Genomic DNA, 18,658 nt, shown 5'->3' with positions numbered 1-18,658 from the left:
CAGAGGTTGATGCTGAGTATCTTTTTTTGATAACTGCCCACCTTACTTTTGAGACAGGATCTGTTGGCCTGGAAGCTCACCAACTTGACTACATTGACTAATCAGCAAGCCCCAGGCATCCTCCTGTTTCCACCTCCCCAGTGCTGGGTTATGGGTATATATACCACCACACCCAGCTTTTGAAGTGGGCGCTGAATATCCGAACTCAGGTCTTCATGCTCATGTGGCAAGCACCTTACAGACAAAGCTATATCCTCAGCCTTCTCTTTTGTCTGACAGCACCCTGGGCTCTTTATACTTGCTAAAATACCAATGCATAATCAGCTACCTTCTTAAGAATACTGCCTCACATGATTCATGCAAGTTTGTGAGTCAGGTTCTCATTAATTACCCAATTTAGCTTATCCAAAAGCCTTAGGAAACAGGTATTTCCTCTGCTTTAAAGCGGAAGAAACCTAGTCATTCCTTAAGTTAAAACTGTCAGCGAGTCCTTTACTTCAACTGACAGGATGACAAAACAGTCTCCGTATCATCAGGCTTCAAGCCCAAAGTCCTTCATTCTGCTACTCGTTTGTTAAAACCTTAAAAAATAAACCTCGTGGGGCTGGGGACTTGACCCAGCTGAGAGTGTGCTCGCCAGGCACGCACAAGACCTTCAGCTCAAACCCAAACTCTCAAGTAAACCAGGTGTGGAAGTACACACTTGTAATTCCAGCACTCTGAAGATGGAGGCAGGAAGATCAGAAAGTCAGATTTGAAACCAGGCTGGGATATGAGATCCTATCTTAAAAACAAACGAACAACAAAAACCCAAGATCTACTTGGTGCTCAATAAGTGGCACATCTATCAGTATTCAATCTGGAGTCAACTCTCTCTCCAGTTGCAGCAGAGCTAGTAAATCACATAAATTGGAATTAGTCTTGTAACCACCAATTTCCAATCTTTGGACTTCTCCCTTGATTTTCAAGGATCACATCTCACAAGTACAATCCTCTTTTACTATAGTCATTAAGTGTTGGAAAGATTCTTCTAATGCAAATGTTAACAATAACTATATACCAATAAAACATCTCAAGGAATGGCATCTTGAGAACACTCATGCACTAGTGATGAAGATGAAAAAAAATGTACCATAAATGTGTAACCAAAAATAAATTTACAAAGTGGGAATCAGAGATCAAAAAATGCTTCATGGTGCCAAGCTTTGAAGGGTATGCAGAGGCAGAAAGCAGGTGTGGTAAAACACAGCTATAAATCTAGCACTTGGGAGGTAGGGGCAAGAGGATTTAAGAGTTTGAGGCCATAAGAAATTATCTCCAAAACAAACAAACAAACAAAAGGTGGGACAGTGGTGGCACACACCTTTAATCCCAGCACTAGGGAGGCAGAGGCAAGTGGATCTCTGTGGGATGGAGGCCACCTTGGTCTACAGAGGAAGTTCCAGGACAGTCAAGACTACACAGAGAAGCCCTGTCTGGCAACCCCTCCCCCTCAAAAAATAGAGAGGTAAGAACCCAGGCCTGTTCCAAACAGCTGGATTTTTAATTCTAACAACGCTGAGAGAACTCGATTTCAACAAGTGGTACAACCAAGCATTTTCTACAAGAGTCACAAGACCAAAATCCTAAGAAATTTAGTGGAACTCAAAGCATCAACCCTCTAGGCCAGTGGTTCTTAAACCGTAGTAGGGGAAGTAAGTAACCCGTCATTACCACCCCCACCCGCACTCCAAACTCTGACATTGTCCGAACACATTTTTGATGGGCATTTCAGGGGAGTGGAGGTGCTGTCATTTAGTGGAGAGAGGTCAGGAAAACAGCTAAACATTCTACAATGCACAGAACCAACCGCACAGAGAAAGTGTGTGGCTAAAGAGCTAGTGTTAGGAAACAATGCTCTAGACAGAGAACAAAACCGCAAGCAAGAGTCCAGTGAAGGTATTCGCTATGAGCTACTTCAAGGTAAGGGTGGCCTAGCAGGCTAGAAAATGAGTAAACTAGAATATCTCTGGAGTGGAGGAACACAGCAAAGATTCATAACGAATACTTCTAGAGATGGGTGAGAGGAAACTACGAGCTATACAGCAAAAACTAAGATATGAAATAGTAGGCTTAAGTATGAAAAAGTAGGGTTACTATCAAAGTCACTCTAACTTATCAGCCTAACCCCTTTTCTACAAAACATTTATAATGGCCTAAGTGTTATCTTATTTTGTACTTTGCTTCTCCTTTCCCGCGATCTCGGATTTGCTCTCCCCGCATAAACTTAACTGATAAAACCCCAAACCCTCCACCAATTTGGCAAGCGAACAAGTTCAGGCTTATTTACGGTTTTCTGGTAGGAAAAAGGCAAATCAAAGCAACAATCTCTTAGGCGTGTGGGGGGCATGCGGAGGGGTGGGGGGCATCGCAATCCCACGCTGCTGAGCGGAACGCTGGGTCAGAAATTCAAAAGTGCCACAGCAGAGAGGGGGGGGGGGAAAGGAATCAGAGTGGAGCGTTCCATCGGGAGGTGCGGGTGCGGGGAGGGCTGAGTAGAGCACAAAGTACACAGCTTGGGATCGGACGCCAAAGCAGAGTTACGGTTCCCAAATTTTCCCAGAGGTGTCAAACAAGTTTAGGAAGGTGGAACAATGCAGACCGGAAGGAAGCCGCGGGCCAAACAACTGGCAGCAAATTTCGGGAACGCCTCTTTTGGCGGGAGGGGTAGTGGGCGGGGCGACGCACGGTTCGGCCCATACCATTCGGGCCAGAGGGGGTCTGCGCCGAACTCCGCCAACTGACAGTTGGGAAGAGACTCGAGTTCAGTGTATGCCAAAAGGGAAAGCAAGTTCAGATCCAAGCCCCACCAAGAGGATCAAGGAACATTTCAGGGTTCACAATGTCTCGGGTTGCATGGGGGTAGGTTGTACTACTTTGCAGACAAGCAGGGGGAACCGGACCGGGACGCGCGCAGGGCCACAGCCGGTTTTAATCTCACCAGAGCCATTGGGTCCAATGATGGCGGTAAACCTCTGAAATGGTCCGATAATCTGTCGACCCTTGTACGATTTAAAGTTCTCGATCTCAATCAGTTTCAGGAAACCCATGACAGCGGCGCTGGCGTAGGAAAGGCCGCGCCTTACTCCTGGGAACGAGGTTAGCCCGCGCGGGAAATAGCGCAGTGCAAGCCGGGTGTACAGTAAGCCTCGCGATAATAAGTCCAAGCCAATCACGATTTCCTGTTTCCGGGGCCAGAAATGGTCACTTCCGCCTGAAATAGCGCTTTTGTTGAATTGTTGCCCGGCTGGAGCACGCGCTGGGCGCTCAGGCCCCGCCCCTCTACGTAGTTACCCAGCAACTGTTGAAGTGGCCGCCAACTAGGACGGGAAGCGTTAGTGCTCTGATCACTTCGGGGGAAATCAGAGCAAGCAGGCGGGGTCTGAGCCCACGCTTGCTGGGAAAGAAGTCACTTCAAGGTTCTGCCAGAGCTAGTGGGAGGCAGAAGCTCGGCTGGGGTTTGTAGTCTAGCCAGCAAGGGGGGAGACGGGGAGAAGCGCTTCAGCCAAGGATTCAGTCGGGAATGGGAAGGCGCCCTCGGAAGGGTGGGCAGTTTGGGATGGAAGAGGGATCAAAGGGAGGACTTAGATGAGGCGAGCTTAGAGTGTGAGGACGATGAGAGTATCTCTTAGACAACAGAGATACAAGTTGGGAAAGGCTGTGTTCTGAAATACTGCCCCTATCGTCTGCTTCTCTCTTATTTCTCCAAGCAGAATTTAAAGACTGCCGTTGTAAATCCAAGAGTCAACTTGGGTCCAATCCATTTTCGAGCTTCAAAACTGGAATTCTGTACTGAGAAAGGTATCTTGTGTGAACACTAGGAGTCCAGGTCCTTAAGCCAGTGCTCCAGCTCTGTCCTTTTCCCTCCCTGTTAAATCAAGTTTCCCCCATTTCCACCACTTCCCCTCTGTCTCTTTCCCTCCCCCTTTCTCTCCTCTCTCCCTCCCTTTCTCTTTCTCTCTCCTCTCTCCCTTCCTCTCCCCCTCCCCTCTCTCTCCTCTCCTTCCCTCTCCCTCTCTCCTCCCTCCCTCTCTCGCTCCAACTCTGTCCTTTTCCCTCCATTACATCAAGTTTCCCCCATTTCCACCTCTTCACCTCTCTCTCTCCCTCCCTCTTTCTCTCCCTCTCCCCCCTCTCTCTCCCCTCCTTCCCTCTCCCTCCCTCTTTTTCTCCTCTCTCCCCCCTCTCTTCCTCTCTCCTCTCTCTCCTTTATACCCTGTCCTTCTCCAATTCTTTTCCATCCCCTTTTTCTTCATTCTTTCATTCCCCTTCTATCACCTTATAGTCATGATCTTAGCAGCCCAGGATGTCTACTGAATCATCCCCCTATTGTGACAACAGATTGTCTTTATAGGCCGGGGTTAGTGCCATTTTCAGTTAGATATGGAAAGAGTCTGGTGGTTTCCACAGCTATTCCTGGGTATCTTCTTTTATTTTTTCAAAAGTTTCTCCATCTAGCTCTGACTGTCCTGGAACTCTGTAGACCAGGCTGGCCTCGAACTCAGAGATCCACCTGCTGGGATCAAAAGTGTGTGCCACCACTGCCCGGCTTTGTAACTGTGTGCAAGTGCAAGCGTGATCAAATGTGTGCACAAGCCACAGACATTAGGCATCAGATCCCTTGGAGCTGGAGTTACAGGTAGTTGTGAACCACCTAACACGAGTACTCAAAGAACTCTGAAAGAACTGGAAGTATTCTTAACCACCATGCCATCTCTCTAGTCCTATTCCTGTAACTATTTTTAAATAATGTCTAAAAGCTGGGAAGAATCCTAAAGAGTCTAGGAAGGTGAGAAAGCTCAGTTGATAGAATCTGATATGAAGCTCTTTTGGGAAACCAGTCACAGGCAACATGAGGGAATAAAATCATCAGAGGCTTGAAATCTCACATACATTTTTAAAAGTTACTATTTAATTTTCAAAGATTAAATGTAGCTTGGGAGAAAATTAAATTGGAGCCCTATCTCTAAATATATACAAAATCCAGTTTCAAATGGATTCAAAACAAATGATAAAGGCAAAACTTTAGGAATTGTGGAATATATAGGAGAGTATCTTTATAAATTTAGAATATGGAGAGGTTGTTTGTTTTACTGTTTGTTGTAGTTTGGTTGATTTGGTTTTCTTCTTTTTTGGGGGGGGGGAGCAGGGTCTCTGCATTGTCCTAACTGTCCTGGAACTCACTTTGTAGACCAGACTGGCCTCAAACTCAAGAGATTCACCTGCCTCTGCCTCCCAAGTGCTGGGATTAAAGGCGTGTGCCACCACACCTGGCCAGTTTTTTATTTTTATTTTATACTTTCATATATGTACCAATGAATATGGGTCATATCCACCCTCATATCAACATCTGTCCTCTAAAGCCCCATCGTATCCCACACATTTTTGTGATTCAGAGTCCAATTGGTCCTACCCACATGTGCATAGTATGCACCTGCAAGAAAATTGACAATTCCTTGGCAGGTATCAACTTCTAATAGCTCTTCAACTGGAAAGGAGCCTCGTCCATCCATGCTGGAAGGTTCACTGGCTTGCTCTTTTACCGGTCTTGTACAGGTCTCTTGCAGGTGACCACAGCTGCTGTGAATTCACAAGTGCATGGCTCTGTCATATCTAAAAGGCAGCATTTCCCAGTACTGCCCTCCATCCTCCAGCTCTTTCCATTCTGTCCAGTCCTTGTAGCATAACGGCCCCTGAACTTTGGAGTAGTGGTGATACACACACATCTCATTTAGGGCTAGGCACTCATTCTAGTCACTTATTCTCAACAGTTTGAGCGTTGTGAGTTTCTGCATAAACTTATCTAGAGAAAAAAGAAGCTCCTTGGAGAGCAGCACTAAACTATGAATATAAATACAGATATTTAGAAGGCAGGTTGACAGAAATGACCATTTAGAAAAACAGTACTAGTAGGTTCTCCCCCTAGGGCCTATGACCTGCCCAGACATGGACGTTTGACCAGATTTATAGTAGCAGGCATGAATTCCCTTTTGTGGACCAGAACCAGGTCTCAAATCTAATCAGAGTGGTTGGTTACACCCTATAATAGTCATGCCATTACTACACCAGTGGGCACATCTTACCTGGAAGGTTGGTATTATAGCATGCAGGGTCCACTGCTGGGTAAGATGTCTTTTCTACCCTAGTGACTTGGCTAGCACCTGGAACTCTTGAAAGCTAGTCAGCCTAGAGGAAATTGCCTTGTCAGTCCCAGATTTCTCTATTCTCAGCAGCTAAGTGTGTGATGCCATTAGCACTAGGCTCTTAGCATCTAATTATGGTGAACAACCAAGAGAAAGCAGCAGTAGCCTATGTGTTAGGCTCCTCTGGGAACCTCCCTTACCAATAACTTGGCATTGAGATTTTTATTTAATAACTCATTTCTTCTGGGAACACCTATGATTTTTTTAAAACATGATGGCCTGTAACTTACTATTTAGTCCAAATTGGCCTCCAATTTTTAAGTCCTACATCAGCCTCCCAACTGCTGGGATTATGGGTTTGACCCAACATACCTTATAAGAAATTTCTTCAATGACTAGAAACGCTTCTTTCAAAGAAAAAGATGGGCACATATGACTAAATTTAAGTTTACCAAAATTCACCATTGGGATGTGAAATGAGGGCTAGAAGAGGGCTCAGTGGATAGGAACACTTACTGGGCCATGGTAGAGCACACATTTAATCCCAGCACTGGAGGCAGATGCAGACAAACCTCTGGGTTCAAGGCTAGCCTGGTCTACAGAGAAAGTTCTAGGACTACAGACAGGAACCCTGTCTTGGAAAAAAAAGAAAAATGTTTAAGGAGATAAATTTACCCTAATTTGAATGCTACATAAAATATGTATGCATTGAAACAAAGTACCCAACAGATAGGTATAACTTTACTTAATATATCTGTGAAAAGTAAACATTTTGTATACAAAACATCCCTAAAAGGAACACAAGATGAGTAGACATTACACAAAGCAATAAACAAAACGGTTGACCACATGAAAAGGCGTGAGACCTCATTAACAATAAAGGAAAATCTATTGAAGTCAGTAATTATGGGCTGATAAGATGGCTTATCAGGTAAAGGCATTTGCAGCCAGGCCTGACTTGAGTTTGTTTGCTCTCTGGATTCCACATAGTGGAAGGAGAAAGCTAACTTTTGCAAGTTGTCCTAAGACCTCCACAAGTACGCTGCCGTGTAAGTGCATATGTGTGCAGACACAGAGGTTACCACCACTGTTTTAGTTTTTTTTTATTATGTGAGTGAGTGTGTGTGTGTGTGTGTGTGTGTGTAGCAGTCAGAGAACTTACAAGGGTCAGTTCTCTTTCACCATGTGGAACAAAGGTTCTCTCCTTCCATCATGTGCATCCAAGGGATTGAACTCACCGGGCCTGGTGGCAAGCACCTTTCCCCACTAAGCCATCTCCCTGACCCCTGTGTGATTTGAATATTGTATTTTATTTCACCCCATTGTATCTCACTTGACTATTCAATAGGTACAGAGGGCTGGTGGCTATAGATAAGCTAAGTTCATCTTGCAATAAATACTGGCTGAGAAGCTATATTAGTTTCATATTATAATAAAAAATCCCAAACTTAATAAACCCATAAAAACTTACTTTCATACAGCTCTGGAAAGCAGAATACCAAAATGGGTCTCACTGGACTAGGGATCTGAACTCAGGTCCTCAGGCTTGCTAGCAAGCACTTATTCACTGAGCCATTACCCCCAGCCCTGGCAACATTCTTTAACACAGCCTTCACCTCATTCTTTGTGTGTGTGTGTGTGTGGGGGGGTAGGTGTGAGCTTTAATGATGAGCCATTTCTTCAGCCTTCTTTAAAAGAGCCCTACTCAAAGCCACTATCCTTATCTTTTTGGTTAACTTAAGTGGTCTCTACATTGGCCTTCTAGCTTCCTCCAAATTGTTTCCTATTGCCCATTCATCACACAAACAAGCAGCTTTCTTTTCTGAAATACCATTTCCCCTTTATTTTATTACTTATTATCTAGTAAGATAATCAACCCCAGATGCGTTCATATTTTGGGAAGCCCAGTTTTGACATGTTGGGGGGGCAGGTTACAAACATAAACCTTTTATTTCTCTAGTGTTACCTCCTTGAAATCCTCCCCTAACCTCTCATTACATTGAAATTCAAACTCATAGCAGGGTCTTTTTTGGAGATGGTTTAAAAACAAACTTTTTATTACATTTTATTTAGTGGGGGGGGGGCACATGGGTATGTACATGTGGAGGTCAGAGGACAACTTGTAGGAGTTGGTTCTCTTTCTATCATGTGGGACCAGGGGACAAACTCAGATCATCAGGCCTGTTAACAAGTATCTTTACCCACTGAGCCATTTCACCTGCCCTTGATACACTTTTCTTGAGACTGCTTCTTACTCTGTAGTTGAAGAGGACCTTGAACTTGTGATCTTCCTGCCTCCACCTCCCCCGAGTACTGAGATTATAGGCATGCACTACTTGGTTCAGGTTTACATGGTACTGTGGATTACACCCAGGGCTTCATGGATGCTAGCAAGCACTTCACCACACTCCAGGCCCATTACTATAGGCTTCAAAGAGCCAGTCCTTACACACCTTTTTAATTTGTCTCATGCCACTATCTCTTGGGTATAGTACTCCAGGTACACTGGCCTCTCGACATTTTCCACTTCTTTCTATAGCTATAACTTCCACTAACCATTTTGTAGCTGAAATAGTTGGCATAAACAAGGAACAATATATAGCCCATATCTAAGTTTGGAAGCCTGATAAAACAGAAACCAACATACCAGCTCCCCAAGTTAAGATAGGTGTAGTTGTAATCTTAGTCCTTAAAGACCGTTAAAGTATTACAACTTCAAACAACCCTGGGTTGTTTTCTGGTCTTTTAAACACTTGGAAGACATTTACTTTAAAGTTGTTTATGAAGATTTTGATTTTGATTTTCTTCGTTCTTTGTGTTTTGATCATCGTCACCCTGTTTCCAATCCTTCTCAGACCCAACCCCCTTTCCCTGCCCACCCAACTTTCTATGCTTTTAATTTTTTTCACCCATCAAGTCTAATTTGTGCTGAAAACATATTATTTGATTTGTGGCCTTCTACTGGAACCTGGTCAACTCAAGAGTGGGCTTGCAGAGCCTAGTACACACCTTTAATCCAGGCAAAGGCAGGCAAACTCTGAATTCATTGCCAGCCTTCCGGGTCTACAGAGTGAGTTCCAGGACAGCAGGGCTACACAGAGAAATCTTGTCTTAAAGAAAGAAAGAAACAAACAAACAAACAAATAAATAAATAAAAAGAGTGGGTTCTCCCCTCCCAGCAGCTGTCTATTGCCAACAGCTCTTTCACTAGGACTGGGGGCTCATACCCCCTTCCTTTTTGCATGCTGGGATACAGTCTGGCTCGAGCTTACACAGGTTTATGCATGGTAACAAGATATCTGTGAATTCAGACATGCAGCTTCCCCTGGTATGTGCAGAAGACACTATTTTCCTGTATTCATCCACCACCCCTGACTCTTACATCTTTCCACCCCTTGTACAATGATTACTGAGACTTGAAAAGGGGACGTGATATAGAGGTCCCATTTAGGGGTGAGCATTCTGCAGTCTGTTATTCTCTGCTTACAAGCACTTTAACTTAAAGAGTGCAATAGTGAGACTTGCTTTCAGAGAATTTTAACATGGATTAACAAAGGCCATCAGGGATTCCGGGAATATTGTCTGACGTTAGACCGAAGCTTGACTTAGTGTGATGACAGCAGAGCTTGAAGACACAGATAATGAAACGTCATAAAGTAAAATCAAGATATAAAACATCAGAAAGTAAAACCAGGATCATAGCTAGTGAGATGTTATAAGAGAGAAAGAAATGAAGGTATGGTATAGTCAAGGACAATGTCAGCATTAAAGAGCCATTCTACCTCTCGTTGCTCCAGATGTATAAATTAGACCTTGTATCAGATCCCAGGGAGCTGGCAGCCATTGAAGCTAGAAGAAATCGTGAAAAGGAACGCCAAAGCCGATTCTTCAATGTGCGGAACCGAGTCATGGGGGTGAGTGGGTAATGAGTAACTGTACAAGACTGAGATTACTTGCCCCTTGTGCCTTGAAAGGAATGTGGCAGTGCATTATAACCCTTCTAGACTCAAGCATGCCCTGGGACTGGAAAGGCAGGAGCTGGGGGACCAACCTCATATGCCTGGACAGGGCTTAGGAAGAGAGGCAGGACTGTGAAGAGAGAGATGATGGGTGACAGCTAGCTCTCCTCTGGTCAGTTCTTGCACTATAGCTGGTTCTTAAGAAACAATGTGGAGCCATAATAGGGTGTAAAAAAAATTTGATACTACATAAACCTAGGGTATTTCTGCAAGGCTAAATACGACATTGTTATATTAGTTGCTTTTCTTATTACTGTGATAAAATACCTGACAAACACTGGGAAGGGAGCGTTTGTTTTGGCTCAGTTTAAGCATATAGTCCATTATTGGAGGAAAAGGGCTGGAGGTGGCTGGTCAATTTGCGCCCACAGTTAGCAAGCACAGAGGTCAGCTCACTTTCTCCTTTGTATTCAGTCCAGGACACTAGTCCATGGTATGGTACTGCCCACAATTAGGGCAGGTTTGCCCACTTAAAATAGACATGTCCAGAGGTTTCTCTCCTAAGAAACAAACAATTGTAGACCAGGCTGGCCTCAAACTCAGAAATCCACCTGTCTCTGCCTCCCAAGTGCTAGGATTAAAGGCAAAAAAAAAAAAAAAAAAAAAAAAGGCAAAAAAAAAAAAAAAAAAGAGAAATAAACAATTGCCAGGCAGTGGTGGCGCACACCTTTAATCCCAGCACTTGGGAGGCAGAGGCAGCAGATTTCTGAGTTCAAGGCCAGCCTGATCTACAGAGTGAGTTCCAGGACAGCCAGGGATACACAGAGAAACCCTGTCTTGAAAAACCGAAAAAAAGAAAAGAAAAGAAAGTAACAAACAATTGCTGAGTGGGTGGGTAGAAAAGGATCTAGGAAAGACACCATACTTGTGTTCAAAGCCAAGTCTGCTATTAGATATGTATGGCTTTTGGTACATAACCTATCTTTTCCTCCTCTGGAAAATGAGACCAAATAAAGCACTGAGATGTTAACTTTGAAAAAAAATCAGAGCTTATTACCTGACCACAAGCAAACTGAAGTTTGAGTAGTCTGAGATTCTGGTTGCAAGAATTTCCTCAGAACCTACTCTGGACCAAGCATTATGGTAGACAGTGGGGAATACAGTGATAGCTAAGGCCTAGCTTCTTCCCCCCAAACAGCTCACAGCCTAGTGGAAGAGATAATAGAGAGGCTAATGTCAATACAATATGGCCAGTGGACCCTAGATTATGAGGGTAGAAGCTTCCTGAGCAAGTCTTGAAGGGTAAACTGAAATATGGGAAAGGGTGGAATGAAAGACTGTTCTAAGGGGAGGAACCAGTTAGAGCAAAGGCTTGAAACAGCTTAAGATGTGCAGAGAACTAGAAGTACAGTTCCTTACACTACTGTGAGAGGAGGCAGGGAAAGGGGAACAAAGAGATAAAGGCAGAGAAGCAGTGGCTAGACCACAGAGGTATTTACAGGCTTCGTTCAGGGGTTAGAATTTTATCCAGTAGGTCCTGAAGAGTTGCAGGGTGACTCTGAAGAGGGTCATTCCTAAACAGCATCCTTTAGGGCATTCAGTTTACATGCTCAGACCCTACTCTAACTTAGCTCCTTTCTTTGAGATTCAGGTGGATGTGGAAGCCCTCAACTACCAGGTGGAGGAACGAAAGTTTCGGGAGGCAATAGAGCGAAACAAAGATATCGCTTATGGTAAATACTCAAGGCTGCAGCAAAACCAGAAAGAGTGGCCTGAAGTTGGGCAATTCTGCCTCCGCATAGAGCCCGAGGCTCTGAGGGGTGATAAAACATACTAGATGACCCTGGGAAGAGGCTTGGGGGTAGAGGTTGACTGGGCTCTGTTCTAGGTGTCTTCATGTCCCTGTCAATCACACTTAGGTACCAAGCATGCGCACTATGATCTGGTAGCCCAGATGCTAGAGAAAGAAGAGGCAGAACGAGCATACCGGCTGTCCAAGAGAGTACAGGATTTTCGGGAACAAAGGCAGCAGCAATACAAGAATGGACATGAATTTGACTTCTGGGATCCAGACCAATTCCAGGAGTTTCGGGTCCCTTATTATGAGAAGGATGCATACTTTGGCCCAGCCAGCATGCAGTACTTCTTTGGAGAGGACCTGGAAAGGGCCTCACACGTGAGAATGCAGCAGGAACAGATGAGATACAACCTGGAAAAACAGCTACAGGAGCAACAGGCAGCCAGAGAAGAGGAGGCCCGAGCAGGTAAGTAGCACAGCAGGGAGTTGATCCAGTCTGGATCCAGCACTGTGTGAGAAGGTACTTTACCCGTACAGCTGAGGCACAAAGGTCAGGCTGTACAAGCCCTAACTTCCCTCACTCCTTTCTTGGCACTTCCCTGAGGAAAGCATTTTACAGTTCTACTTACTTTCTGCTTTGGGCAAATGAATGTTCCTCTCTATAATTGCATTTGTCTTCTTTTCTTCATTTCATGAGACAGGGTCTTGCTGTTTATATTCAACCTAGTCTGGGCTGGAACTCAGCAATCCTTCTTCCTCAGCCTCTAGAATACTGGGGTTTCAGGCACATGCCATCTTGACAGCTCAGTTTCTTCATTTTAAAATAGGGATTATAATCTGCATCACATAGAATAGCAACTATTCTTATGATACAGTCTGGCCACATCTTTCTTTTACACTAGAGAAAACCTTTCCAGGGCAAGAGTCATGTCTTTCTACTCATTTTGCCTTCCAATCACCAGTGTCTTACAGGGCCTAAGAACAAAGAAGCCAGTGTGTGGCTTGAAGGGGGGAAATTTTAGTAGCTTTGCTTATGCTGTGGCCATGACTGACATGCCATTTTCTTCTTGATCTCTGTACTTTGACTTTTATAGTTGTTATTGTTATTGTTCTCCTCCTCTCCCTCTTCTCCCTCCTCCTCCTCCTCTCCCTCCTCCTCCTCCTCTGTTTTCATCTCTTCAGTTTTGGTGCTGGGGATGGAATCCAGGACTTCCTATATGCTAAGCACAAACTCCTACAACTATGTGATTTCCTCAGCACCCAAAACCTTTAATATGCTTATATGCATCTCTGCCATTGGCCTTACCAGGTTGTAGTCTCATTATTGGATCGGTCTCTCCTACCAGAGGAGGAGGTTTGGGGTGTGTGTGTGTGTGTGTGTGTGTGTGTGTGTGTGTGTGTAAGGTATTAAGATTGTTAACTTGCTATGTAACCAAGGATAACCTTGAAATTCTGATTTTCCTGCCTCTGTCTCCCAAGAGCTGGAATTATAGGCATACACCACTACACTGGACTAGGCAGGGAGTTGTCTGGGATAGTATCTAATTCTATGGTATCCTCAGAACCCAAAAAATAACCTTAAGACTGAGACTTAATGAAATGACATTATTTACTTAAAGCAACACCACTGAATGGTGACAGAGCTTCATTGTCACCCAATTTGCTACGCTTTGCCCACCCCTGACCCCAAGGAGTACTCCTTCCTTATCACTATAACTTTAGCATTCAAATATAAACACACAAAGTATGTTGAACAAATAACTACTGCATGAATGGGCACTAGAATAGGCAAGTCCAATACCCTGCCTGTATTTCTCTGTGTAGCTTTGCTCAGTGACCAACTGCGCCTAGCTGCTGACACGCGGGCTGCTGAACTGGCTAGGCTGGAGGAATCCTGTCGAGCAGCTATGAGGACTGCTATGGCCAATGCCAACAAAGCCCAGGTATGTCCTGAACCAGCCAGTGTACTTAGCACATCCCAATTCCTGAACAAAGTCCTAGGGGACCTTAGTCCTGGGGAATCTTTCTCCTTATATCCCATTTCAAACCAGTGCAAGCATTCTCCTCTACCCAAGCCTTCCACCTAAGACCCTATCAAAGCACAAGTCCCTCCCTCCCTACCCCTAGATAGAGGGTGCTTTAAGAACAGGTATTGACCTTTCATCTCTGATCTCTCAGCATAAGGCTTTCCTAAGTGCAGAGAAATTCCCTGGCTATTCTGCCTCCATCATGCTCATAGGCTCAGTCAAAATCCATGCTACGTCTTTCTCTTCTCTCTGGGATGAGTAGGGCTGTAGTTTTCCAATCCATTCAAGAGAGTTTCCTGAGGCTGGGCCCCCAAATGTTTACATTTGGGGGTCCCTACTAGGCAGCCAAGCAAGCCCTGCAGCAGCGCCGTGAACAGCAGCGGCAACAGGAGGCCAACCTCACAGAGGTCAAGAAACAAGTCACCAGTGACCTGCTGACTGAGAATCCTCAAGTTGCCCAAAGAGCCAATGCTCCTCACCGGGTCCTGCCCTATTGTTGGAAGGGGATGAGTGCAGAGCAGAGAGCTGCCATCAGAAAAACTCAAGAAACACAACGACAAGAAAAAAAGGAACAGCGCCAAGCCGAAAAGTTAGTGGAAGCTGAGTGGGGAAGGCAAAACAAACGGCTGGCTGAAGCGGCCCTGGAACTGGAAGAACAGGAGCGGGAACTGTGTGCAGAGTTCCGAAGGGGACTGGGCTCCTTCAACAGGGAGCTAGCTAAGGAGCAGCAAGCTCAGTGAGTTCTAGGCTGTGCCAATGGGGAGGAAGCCCGGGGTAGGTGGGAGGAATGACGAGGACCAGAGAGAGGGAAAACGCAGCACCTGAGGCCTTTGTATTTTCACAGGCAAAATTATCTGAATTCGGTCATCTACACCAATCAACCGACTGCGCACTATTACCTACAGTTCAACACCAGCAGCCGCTGAGCTCAGGATGGTCACCTTCCTTCTCACAGGTGGCCAGGAGTCAAAAAAAATGCAACAAATCCTCATTTCTAATTTCTACCCAGTAGGAGGGAACTAAAGCCAAACCTCCACTGTCTACTCTAGGTAATAAAGTCGTTCGCTACATTCAACTGTGTGTCGTAAGAGTACACAAAAGGTGTGAGATACCACCTCTCACACTCCACACTGGATCTCTCATGTATTCAACCTCAGAGCCTTTACTCTCTTCCCCATCTCAGTTCCCCTAGCACACAAGACTGCACACACCTTGGAAGTTTGAGAATTTATTAGGCACCGAGGGTGAGTGGAGCAGAGTTACAAAGTGGCTGTTAGCTTTCCTTCAAATTGAAAAGGAGCTGGTGTTTCTCCTGCCTTGGCCCTTTAAGGCTGCATTCGAATGGCCCCATCCAGCCGGATGACCTCTCCATTCAAGAATGGGTTCTCGATTATGGTCTGTACCAGATGAGCATATTCAGCGGGGTCACCTAGTCGGCTGGGGAAGGGTACCTGGCTGGCCAAGAAGTTTCGCACTTTCTCTGGAAGGGTGGTAAGCAGTGGGGTGGCAAACAAACCTGGACAAGAGTACCAGAATCAGAGGTTCAGTCTTCTTTTCAGTTACTTGGTTCTTCCTCACTTTAGTGCTAAGCTGCTACATTTAGGGAGTGGACACCTTCTCTCATCTGCCTACAGGTCCCACCCAGTCCTAGTATAGCAAAAAGGTAAGAAAGAGAAATGTCTACCTGGAGCAATTGTTACCACACGGATGCCTGTAGGAGCCAGATCTCGAGCAATGGGCAGTGTCATGCCCACTATGCCCCCTTTGGATGCAGAGTATGCAGCTTGTCCAACCTGGAAAAAGAGTGGAGAACATATGTGGGAGATCCCCCAAAAGTCATTCAGCTAAGAGCTTCCCTCCTCCGTTCACATACCTGGCCCTCAAAGGCAGCCACACTGGCAGTGTTAATGATAACTCCACGTTGGCCTCCCTGGTCTGGTTCATTCTGGCCCATCTCCCCAGCAACCAGGCGGATCACATTGAAAGTGCCTATAAGATTCACCTGGAGGATGGTAGAACCATGATGTAGGATCTAGGACAGAGGCTGCCTTTTGTTTCCTTACACGCTTTGGGAATATTCACTGCCACACCCCCTTTATCCTCCCCGTGGAGATCTGCCAAGGCCTTACATTGATAACCCGCTGGAAGTCCTCCAAAGTATGGATCTTGTTCTTCTTTTGGTGGTATGTCTTAATGGCCACTGCAATACCTGCACAGTTGACAGCCACATCTATACGGCCAAACTTTTCTTTTGCTAGAGTCAAAGCTGCTTGTATCTCCTTCTCAGAGGTCACCTAGACAGGAAGAGATGAAGGAGAGGTATTTCTTTCCTACCATACACACACCACTAAACCTGGAGAGGAAGACAGACCCAGATCTTGGGTGGGAACAGAACTGTGTGAGCAAAGGGGGGTGGGCAAGAAAGAGTTGTAATAAAACAAATGAAGATGAAAGGGGAAATGGTAGATACTATAGAAGAGTGTTGCAAAACATTTCCCAATCTGTATTCTCTTGATTCATATGCCTCGGGTTATTCTCAGTTAATACAGATCAGGGCACTATAAACACTTCTGGTTTTTTTCTCTTGCAAGTACTGATGACTAAACCCAGGTGCCTCCCACATGCTAGGCAAGAACTCTGCCACCAAGCTGTACTCCAATACGATCAGTTCTGAAAATAACAGGAACATGACCTAGCATTAAAAGAAAAAAAAAATCCCTACCTGCTGAGTTGAAGTTTTTTAACTCTGTAAATGTAAAATGTCTGGGCAAGATATGCATTCCAACTGAACATATCTTCTCCAGGAAATCCTGGTGTGTCCAATCCTCTCATCCCCATAGTGCTGAGCCCGGCTTTAGCTTTCTTACTGCAGGGCTCTCACAGTATCCAAGACTCCAGTCCAAAGCTAAAAGGAAATGAGTCCCGCCCCGCCCCGCTCCCCCCCACCCCACCCCCCACCCCCCACCCCCCCCCCCCCGCCTTCCGTTTATGTGTGTGTGTGTGTGTGTGTGCAGGAATGTTCCTGCCAGGGCACACGTGTGGAGGTCAGAGTTGGATCTTTCCTTATACCATGTGGTTCCCAGGGATCAAACGGGGGTGTCATGGATGGCATCCTGTGCCTTTAACCACTAAGCCATCTGACCGACCCCAGATACCACTCTTACGGAAGGAATCCCCAAGTTTCCTCGTGCACGAGGAGAGTCACGACTCACATTTGCTGGGGCAAATATGCAGCTTTCTCCTAACTTCTTGGCTTGGGCTTCACCCTCTGAGTCAGGTACATCCAGAAGTACAGCTGTGGCCCCTTGTCCCACCAGTCTTTTGGCCGTAGCTAGGCCAAGGCCCGAGGCTCCTCCAGTTACTACCGCGACCAAGCCCTGTGAAAAGGTACTAGGTAAACTGCTATTATCCAGACCACTCCCCACCTTTTCATTTGCCAATTCTAGAGTTCTGCGAAGAAGAAGCGGGGACGGTCAGTGACCTAAATGTGCTTCCTCTCCCCCAGCGACGAAACTTGGGGGGCGGGGGCGTGTCTCATCCCAGGAATGTTTTTTCTGTGACCCCTCACACACAGATGTAGTTGAACATTGCTTGTTCACCGATTGAGCCCAACCACCGCAAAACCACGCGTTCTCCATGCACCGATATCTCCTCTCTTGTTCCTGCCCGCGCAGTCCTAGCCTGCATAAAAACAAAGGTTAGAGGCACAGAGCAGTCTACCTTCACGCTCCGAACTGCCGCAGCCATCTTGCACAAGCCTCGCCACCAGAGGAGGGCTTTTAGTGCCTTTTGCACATGCTCTCGCTGATTGGCCGACGCAGAGCCGCCTACTAGGTGGAGCGGCTGTCGCGGGGGCGGGGAGCAGTTGCGGCAGAGGAGGGTGGGGAAGATAGGGGTGTGGCCTGCTGTCCCGGACCTTGGAAAGGGAAAAGTTTAGATCCCAGGGTTAGGAACCTATCCTTTGTAGAAAAACCTAGCGGCTCCAGCTTGAAATCATTACTCCTTCATCCTGCTCTCTAGCAGATCTTTTGGTAGACAGACAGCTCCACCGGAGAAAGACAGGGCGAAGAAACTGAGTCCCTTCAGAAACTGAATCCCTTTCTCAGGAAAGCTTTCAAGTGTAAATGAAATCGATTCCTATGTGGTACCAGGTCCTGGGCATACACAGGGTGTAATACAAGGTCCATATTTCCAAAGAGGACACGGTTCATTTAGGAAAAGATAAAATTACAGTATAGACAACTAAAGGGACGTAGAGGCTGTTTTTTTTTTTTTTCAGTGATGAAATCAAACCCCGAGGTTAAGCAAGTACTCTACTATAGAGCTACAAACAGCCCAAGTACAGATTCCAGAATGTATAGCTGAGAAGACTAGAAGATTCTGAAATACAGACAGGCAACAGAGAGATAAATAAGTCGAAGCAAGGATAGAGAGCGGCCAGGCAGGATTAGACTTTTATGCAGGGGCAGGGCATGTCACTAGGAACTAGAGATAGGAAGTGGGCCTTATGAAACATGTACTTCTGGAAAGCAAACTCAGAGTCAAGGACATCTCTAATCAGCTCATCCTTTGCTCCGTTTCTATGTTCAATGCCCAGATCACACATTGTAGATTGGACCTCATCTAGAAAATGTTGTTAAAAACTCAGGTCTCTGGTTATCCTAGACTACCTTTCAGTCAATTAGGAACTTG

The 18,658-nt window shown here is 45.6% G+C and overlaps 3 protein-coding genes and 1 long non-coding RNA gene across 9 annotated transcripts in view; 1 reads left to right on the top strand and 3 right to left on the bottom strand.

Moving 5' to 3' along the window:
- The window catches only part of Smc1a (structural maintenance of chromosomes 1A), a 45,546-nt gene extending 42,353 nt beyond the window's left edge, over positions 1-3,193 (bottom strand). Inside the window, exon 1 of one of the 2 annotated variants that reach the window (NM_019710.2) lies at positions 2,981-3,193. In NM_019710.2, coding sequence (NP_062684.2) covers positions 2,981-3,089 — 109 coding nt within the window. In that variant the 5' untranslated portion in view covers positions 3,090-3,193. The remainder of the gene's footprint in view (positions 1-2,980) is intronic. The other variant, XM_006528840.3, reaches the window with a different exon arrangement.
- On the top strand, positions 2,735-15,041 carry Ribc1 (RIB43A domain with coiled-coils 1). Of its 4 annotated transcripts, none has more exons than XM_006528966.4 (8): positions 2,735-2,901; positions 3,753-3,840; positions 9,980-10,096; positions 11,793-11,874; positions 12,061-12,405; positions 13,764-13,882; positions 14,308-14,702; positions 14,811-15,041. In XM_006528966.4, the coding sequence occupies exons 3-8, from the start codon at positions 9,980-9,982 to the stop codon at positions 14,890-14,892; spliced, it is 1,140 nt and encodes a 379-aa protein (XP_006529029.1). In that variant the 5' UTR covers positions 2,735-2,901; positions 3,753-3,840; the 3' UTR covers positions 14,893-15,041. The 4 variants fall into 4 exon arrangements, with proteins under 4 accessions (XP_006529029.1, XP_006529030.1, XP_006529028.1 ...); XM_006528967.4 differs by lacking the exon at positions 2,735-2,901 and adding an exon at positions 3,228-3,373; XM_006528965.4 differs by lacking the exon at positions 2,735-2,901 and adding an exon at positions 3,228-3,497.
- Positions 5,315-9,980, bottom strand: Gm39540. 2 transcript variants are annotated; one of them, XR_878279.3, is made up of 2 exons: positions 9,192-9,980; positions 5,315-5,619 (listed from the first exon to the last, which is right to left on the bottom strand). It is a non-coding gene; the product is annotated as a predicted gene, 39540 (long non-coding RNA). The 2 variants fall into 2 exon arrangements; XR_878280.3 differs by having other exon boundaries at positions 5,315-5,616.
- A 137-nt stretch (positions 15,042-15,178) lies between the features above and the next one.
- Positions 15,179-17,725, bottom strand: Hsd17b10 (hydroxysteroid (17-beta) dehydrogenase 10). The gene is made up of 6 exons (NM_016763.2): positions 17,687-17,725; positions 17,179-17,343; positions 16,096-16,260; positions 15,840-15,968; positions 15,651-15,759; positions 15,179-15,482 (listed from the first exon to the last, which is right to left on the bottom strand). The coding sequence occupies exons 1-6, from the start codon at positions 17,711-17,713 to the stop codon at positions 15,292-15,294; spliced, it is 786 nt and encodes a 261-aa protein (NP_058043.3). The 5' UTR covers positions 17,714-17,725; the 3' UTR covers positions 15,179-15,291.
- Positions 17,726-18,658: the final 933 nt, after the last annotated feature.

The sequence above is a fragment of the Mus musculus genome, chromosome X (genome assembly GCF_000001635.26).
Source record: "Mus musculus strain C57BL/6J chromosome X, GRCm38.p6 C57BL/6J".
In the NCBI taxonomy this organism is placed as follows: Eukaryota; Metazoa; Chordata; class Mammalia; order Rodentia; family Muridae; genus Mus; species Mus musculus.
The sequence above is the reverse complement of the archived record's forward strand: the minus strand, read 5'-3'. Positions and strand labels throughout refer to the sequence as shown.

Coding starts and splice junctions, on each gene's coding strand:
- Ribc1 (XM_006528966.4), top strand. CDS start 9,980: ATGTATAAATTAGACCTTGTATCAGATCCCAGGGAGCTGGCAGCCATT. Junction 10,097..11,792: donor TGCGGAACCGAGTCATGGGG/GTGAGTGGGTAA, acceptor TTTGAGATTCAG/GTGGATGTGGAAGCCCTCAA. Junction 13,883..14,307: donor CCAATGCCAACAAAGCCCAG/GTATGTCCTGAA, acceptor GGTCCCTACTAG/GCAGCCAAGCAAGCCCTGCA.
- Hsd17b10 (NM_016763.2), bottom strand. CDS start 17,713: ATGGCTGCGGCAGTTCGGAGCGTGAAG. Junction 15,969..16,095: donor ACTTCCAGCGGGTTATCAAT/GTAAGGCCTTGG, acceptor ACCATCCTCCAG/GTGAATCTTATAGGCACTTT. Junction 15,760..15,839: donor TGGCTGCCTTTGAGGGCCAG/GTATGTGAACGG, acceptor CTCTTTTTCCAG/GTTGGACAAGCTGCATACTC.